This window comes from Geospiza fortis, unplaced genomic scaffold (assembly GCF_000277835.1).
Source record: "Geospiza fortis unplaced genomic scaffold, GeoFor_1.0 scaffold240, whole genome shotgun sequence".
Classification (NCBI taxonomy): domain Eukaryota; kingdom Metazoa; phylum Chordata; class Aves; order Passeriformes; family Thraupidae; genus Geospiza; species Geospiza fortis.
The window spans coordinates 57,451-63,140 of NW_005054379.1; the positions used below are offsets into that span (position 1 = coordinate 57,451).

The window sequence follows — 5,690 nt, forward strand, 5'->3', positions numbered from 1 at the left end:
CGCCGCCGCCCGCCCTCGGCGTGCTTCCCTGGGCCTGCTCTGGCGCGAAACCCGGCCCCGGCGGCTGCACAGCGGGAGCCGGGAGCAAGCCAACGACGGGCGAGCGAAGGAATTGGTGCAGCGCTCAGTGCTGGGCTCCTCAGTACAGGAAAGACAAGGAGCTACGGAAAAGGGTCCAGCAAGAGGTCACAAAGATGATTTGGGATCTGGGGCGTCTCTCTTAAGGTCATAGACTGCAGGAGTCGAGCCTGTTCAGTCCAGAGAAGAGAAGACTGAGAGAGGATCTCATAAAAACACACAAATATCTCGAAGGCAGGTGCCCAGAGGATGGTACCAGACTCTTTTCGGTGGTGCTCAGCGACAGGACAAGCAGTAAAGGCCATAAACTGAGACACAACAAGTTCCACCTCAATAGACAGAGTATTTCTTTACATTGAGGGTAGTGGAGCACTGGAACAGGCTGCCCAGGAAGTCAAGGAGTCTCCCTCTCTGGAGACGTTCAAACCTCACCTGGGCACATTGCTGTGGCATGTGCTCCAGGTGACCCTGCCTTGGCAGGGGGCTTGGACTGGAGAATCTTCTGCTCCTAACAATTCTGTGATTCTGTGAATTTGCCTAACTTCTCAACTACTGCAGGTGTTACATTGCCAGCACCAGCTACATCTCTCTTTCAGCTCTCCTCAAGCTCTGCCAGGGGCCTGTTACCAATGAATGAACGCAGTTAGATGGAACACAGTTTAAAAAGCAAAGGCTTCAACATATTTCTCTAGAGATTGGATCAGTTGCTGAGGAACACATTCAGTGCAGGCAGCTCCGGGTGCCGCTGCAGTGAGAGCAAGGCTAGAGGCCAGCCCATTGCACAACAAAAGGCACAGGGACTTGTGGCACCAGCCGAGGAACTGAGACACAGCAGGAGCCACACCCAGCCCTAGACTGTGAGGGTGTAAAAGCCCAGGCGTTCCTTTGCTTAGGGTCCCTCACAGAGGCACGAGGTGGAGCTGTGACTTTATTAGTTATTGCATCAAGATTAAATTATATTGATCATGAGGATGTCTGAGACTGCTACAGGAAACATGGGGTTGTGCTGATAAGGAATCCTGGTCTGAATATGAGTGTGAGGGGTGTAGCTGTGAAGTGGCTTCATTCCCAGCTCAGGTGGTGCAAATGTGACTGACTGCCAGAGTGGCTTCCTGGATGGTCAGACAAGAAACTTTCCCCAACAATTTTCACCTAGTCAGGACGCAATATACTCAAGCATCCCTGTGAAGCAAGGGCTGAGTTTTTCCACACTAACTTTTATTCATGAGGCAGGTTGAAGCAGTAAATTTCAAGTAATTTTAGTGGTGTGACAGTTTCAAGATCTGCTTCCATTGGAACTCACTAACATCAAGCCTGCAGCTTATTTAAGTTAGTATCAGGACTCAACTGAGTCCCTTTTGTACACCAACAAAGTCTGCAAGTCAAGAGGCATTTTTTCCTATAGGGCAGACTTAAACTGTATGTAACAGTGCTTATAATATGCATTTCTTATAAACTTTGCTTATACTTTGTATTACACTTACGTTCTTATACTGCATTTTTCCACAAGATTATCCGTTCCTTATATTCTTGGTAACTTCTTGGAAATCAACTGATTATGAAGCATAACCATTTCAGACTAGACAGTATTTCATGCAACATTTTATTGTAAAAATATTTTGAGATTTACAGTTCAGACCTCTGCAAGGTTAAGCACATTTTACAAGTGTGTTCCATTCTGAATGAAGCTGTACTTTCAAGAATTCAGCAAACAAATCTGGTCTAACTGTAGATTCAGAAATTCTGTTACTGGAACCATTAAGTAAAACTACCAAATGCAGCAAAAGCTAGAATAAAGCTATTGCTTGGTACTTTTATTCACAGACATGTAGAAGAGTGTAGTCAGTTTTGAAAGAGCACTGTAGACAACTAGGCCTATAGTAACCAGAAAATAACTAATGATAGTTGAACAACTCTGCACAATAAATGTTTAATCATTTAATGGCTGGACACTTATGAATGATCTTCTAGGTCCTTCTGCTTCATCAGTGCACTCTATCTTCTCCATAGCGGCAGCTCATTTTGCTCCTGCCTGCAGAGACTTCCTTTCATTAGCTGCTTTTTGCTTTTGCTGCATGATTTCAGTGTCCCTGTGAAGAAAAAACAGCTGGATATCAGATACTGGCTCACAATTTTTCTAAGCAGAGTTCCCTCCCTCTTTTAGTAACTCCCACCTGAAAAAGGAAAAAATAATTTGTCAGTGAGCCACAAGCAGAGTATTTTTATTACCCTGTTTTTTCAGTGCAGGCATTACTCCATGAGGCAGACAATTTACTCTATTAGTAGACCTCATATAATTATTTTGGTTTTAGAAGTAAAGAACAAAATGGATCAAACATCTTAAAGTATTACACAATCTTTTCCTGTTTGCAGCAGGCAAAAATCTGGTCAAAAAATTAAAAAGCTTTACAGGATGTAATAAAAATATACCTGTTTAACAGCAGATACAGCAAAATTTCATCATCAGTTTATGCTCTGACAAGTGATTATCCAATGAATAAAAACATAGTATTTAAATGCTATGTTAGCTAAGACACTGGATTCTTTCTGACCCATCTACTTTTTCAGCCTAAACATTTACTCAACTTTACTAGATCTTACCTCTGTTTCCTCTGAGAAGCAGACAAGCGATCTTCTTTCCTTTTGCCTTTGTGGATCTCCTGAGTTTTCTTCAGGTTCTTTTGGCGAGCAAGTTCACGCTGGTTCCCACCTGCAAGATAATAAACAGTTAAACAAGTACTACCACTTGTTTTTTCCCACACAGTGTACCCGTGCAAAAGTCTGTTATAAAGGCAGTACAGTTTGGCACAACATGTAGAGCTGGTATGGTCATACCTGCTATCTCAGCATCCTCTCCCAGTGTACAATAAGAGAAATTAAAGGTTCATAGTTATTACTTTTTCAATTCTATATGTCACGCTCAAGAGATTACCAAAATTCTAATATTCCTTACAGAAACAAAATGTAGTTTGCCACAAAAGGCTGAAGGAAAACCATCACACCAATAGGCTGCGCAAAATCATGTCAGTAACTCATCCAAAGACGAGTCATCCACTCTCAAACAGATTCCAGCATTCAATATAGCTTACAAATTAATTTTAGACTGAAATAACAGCACTGAAATTGATTGCACTCAAATACTATTGAGGAGATGACCTCAAAAGGTTTTTTTAATTTGAAATAAAGTGCAGAACGTAAGCCTGGGCCTTAGCAACTGGGTGGCATTATGACCAACAAAAGTGAGAAGAGTAACATTACTTCTATATATAAAGACACAAACCCACATCACTGTCAGTAGAGAGGACATTTCAGGGAAAAGACAGCTTTCCTCACGACTATCAACAGGATAGGAATGCAATCTCTTTGATCACACAAAGTTCCTGAGGACACAACATCAAAACTATCCATCTAAACACTCAGGGTCTTCCAGGCAATGGCCAAAGATTGAAAACTCTTCTGCATTAGCTGTCAATCTCTCCTCAGTAATCTCTTCCTTAGTTCTATTTTGCTCCAACCTGCCAGACCTGGTTCACTGGCTTGGTACTTCTTGCTCTACTTCTTTTGGACTGACACTGTTCCGCATAATCATTTGTTCTATTGAACTAACACGATCTTTTATACTCAAAAATGACAATTCAATCTCTCCATAATTTGTGTTGTCTCTCTTTTCAGTCTCTCTACAGTTTTAAGACTGTCTATGCCATGTTTCAGTCTCAAAGCCAGATATCTCAATCTTGAGGTGCCTGTAATTTCTGGTCTACAAAAGCATCTTAGGACTAGGTCACTTATAAACAACAACCTGCTGGTATGACCCACTTGCGAGCAGACAAAGGTACCTGCAATGTCAACAAATAGACAAGATCAACCCTGCAGAAGTAGGGGTTTGTGCATTCTTCACAACAGCCTATGGACTGCCTGGTAAGAGATGCCAGAAGCTCAAGTGAAAACAGCCCTGTATGACTCCTGCTTCCCAAGAACTGCTCTTGTCATGGAAGATAACTTTTGTCTGTGACAGGACATAAGTACTACCTTTTGGAAAAGCTAAGAGAACTCTCCTCATCATCCTCAGTAGCATCCTGTCCCCAAAGTCCATCTAGAAGAAGGGCAGCTGTTTGTTCAGTGACTGAAGCAAACCAGCTGTCTCTGGCAGTACTAGTGTTGATTAGAACTTGATGACTCATGAGCAGATGACACATTCCAGGCCATAAATGGTTCCTGAGTTTTGTGGTGCTCAGGAGGCCAGAACGTTATATGAAGGACTGAGCAGCAATGAAAGAGCTCTTCTACAAATCAACAAAACAAAATCAACAAAACAAAATCAACAAAACAAAATCAACAAAACAAAATCAACAAAACAAAATCAACAAAACAAAATCAACAAAACAAAATCAACAAAACAAAATCAACAAAAACCAGAAGTATCTTCTTTTATCATGAAGAAAACAGAGGAAGTAAAAACGATCTGCTAAAGCCAGAATTACCCTCCACCCCAAACCTCAGGTACTTCCTTATGAGCAGTTACTCTCCACCCTTAAACTCCGGTTCTTCCTTGTTTTCCAAGCAGACACTGAGAACGGGCTCTGCAGAGTTTTTCCATAGACACGGTAAGGTTTTAAATTTAGGAACTGAACTAAATTGTATCCCTGAAAAGCAGATGGCACAGCAAAGCAGAGAAGATAGAAAAGCTGAGCAGTACAGAATGCACACCTGCAAGCATAGAATACCAAACAACTCTCTGAAGAAAAACTTACTTCTGCCATCAGTGCTTCCAAATAAACATTGCCAAGGACTATTTGGTCCCATTACTTCACCTGGGATGCTGAATAAGTGTCCCTACCATCAAGGGAATCACTGGTGTTTTCTACATACTATAATATCAACCTAAATCTTCCATGAAATTGTCCCAACAGAAGACAATTCAGCTTCCTGAAATTCAAGCATGAACTACTACAAAAAGAGCAGTACACTCCTCCTGCTTATACACCTTTATACATTCCTCCTCAAGCATCCCCATCCTGGCCTGCTTGTGCAAGACATACACCTCATTTCAGCCTGTCCTTGCTCTTCCAACTCCAGGAGAACAAAAATGCCAACAAAAATCCTAAATGAGCTTCTTTATTATGTTCTGTGCACAAACTGTTTAAGTTCCAGGTCTTCAGCTGCACGTCAGCAGCAGTGTGCTCTCATAACTGTATTTTCCAGACGAATGTGAAAGCACAGCCTCAAAACTGTGGGGTTTTTTCCGAGTGAATGTGAAAGCACGAGCTCAATGAAACACAAGGAGTTTCTATACTGCCAGACATAGCAGGCAGAAGGCACAGGAGCACTCCCAGCAGTCGGGAGCCGGAGCATCCTGGGTCGGGTTCAGCGTTCTCCGCCATTTTAGAGCGGGTGTACGAACACTGCTGTTCGCCAGCACTGAACACGGTGACGATTTACAGAGTGCTCCTGCCCTTTCAACAACAGCCTCAACAACCTCAGCTTAAACAGCATAGTATTCAATGCTCAGCACTGAAATAAAAGGCCTTTATTTTCAGTCTGGGCGGCAGCCGGGGACTGAAGTAAAGTGTGGCTGTTGTTTCAGCCCATCATCACCTTAATTACTCCCCCCG

The 5,690-nt window shown here is 42.4% G+C and overlaps 1 protein-coding gene across 1 annotated transcript; it reads right to left on the reverse strand.

The window, feature by feature from the left end:
- Positions 1-1,658: 1,658 nt before the first annotated feature.
- Positions 1,659-5,459, reverse strand: LOC102043645. Its single transcript, XM_005425017.2, has 4 exons — positions 5,372-5,459; positions 4,108-4,171; positions 2,680-2,859; positions 1,659-2,168 (listed from the first exon to the last, which is right to left on the reverse strand). Exons 1-4 carry the CDS (start codon positions 5,457-5,459, stop codon positions 2,096-2,098), a joined length of 405 nt encoding a protein of 134 aa, XP_005425074.1. The 3' UTR covers positions 1,659-2,095.
- Between the last annotated feature and the right edge of the window lie 231 nt (positions 5,460-5,690).

Excerpts from the sequence above, each read along its gene's own strand:
- LOC102043645 (XM_005425017.2), bottom strand. The coding sequence starts at position 5,459 with ATGGCGGAGAACGCTGAACCCGACCCAGGATGCTCCGGCTCCCGACTG. Across the intron at positions 2,860-4,107 it reads TCTCTTAGCTTTTCCAAAAG|ACTTTTGCACGGGTACACTG; the intron begins GTAGTACTTATG and ends CCTTTATAACAG. Across the intron at positions 2,169-2,679 it reads GCTTCTCAGAGGAAACAGAG|GGACACTGAAATCATGCAGC; the intron begins GTAAGATCTAGT and ends TTTTCTTCACAG.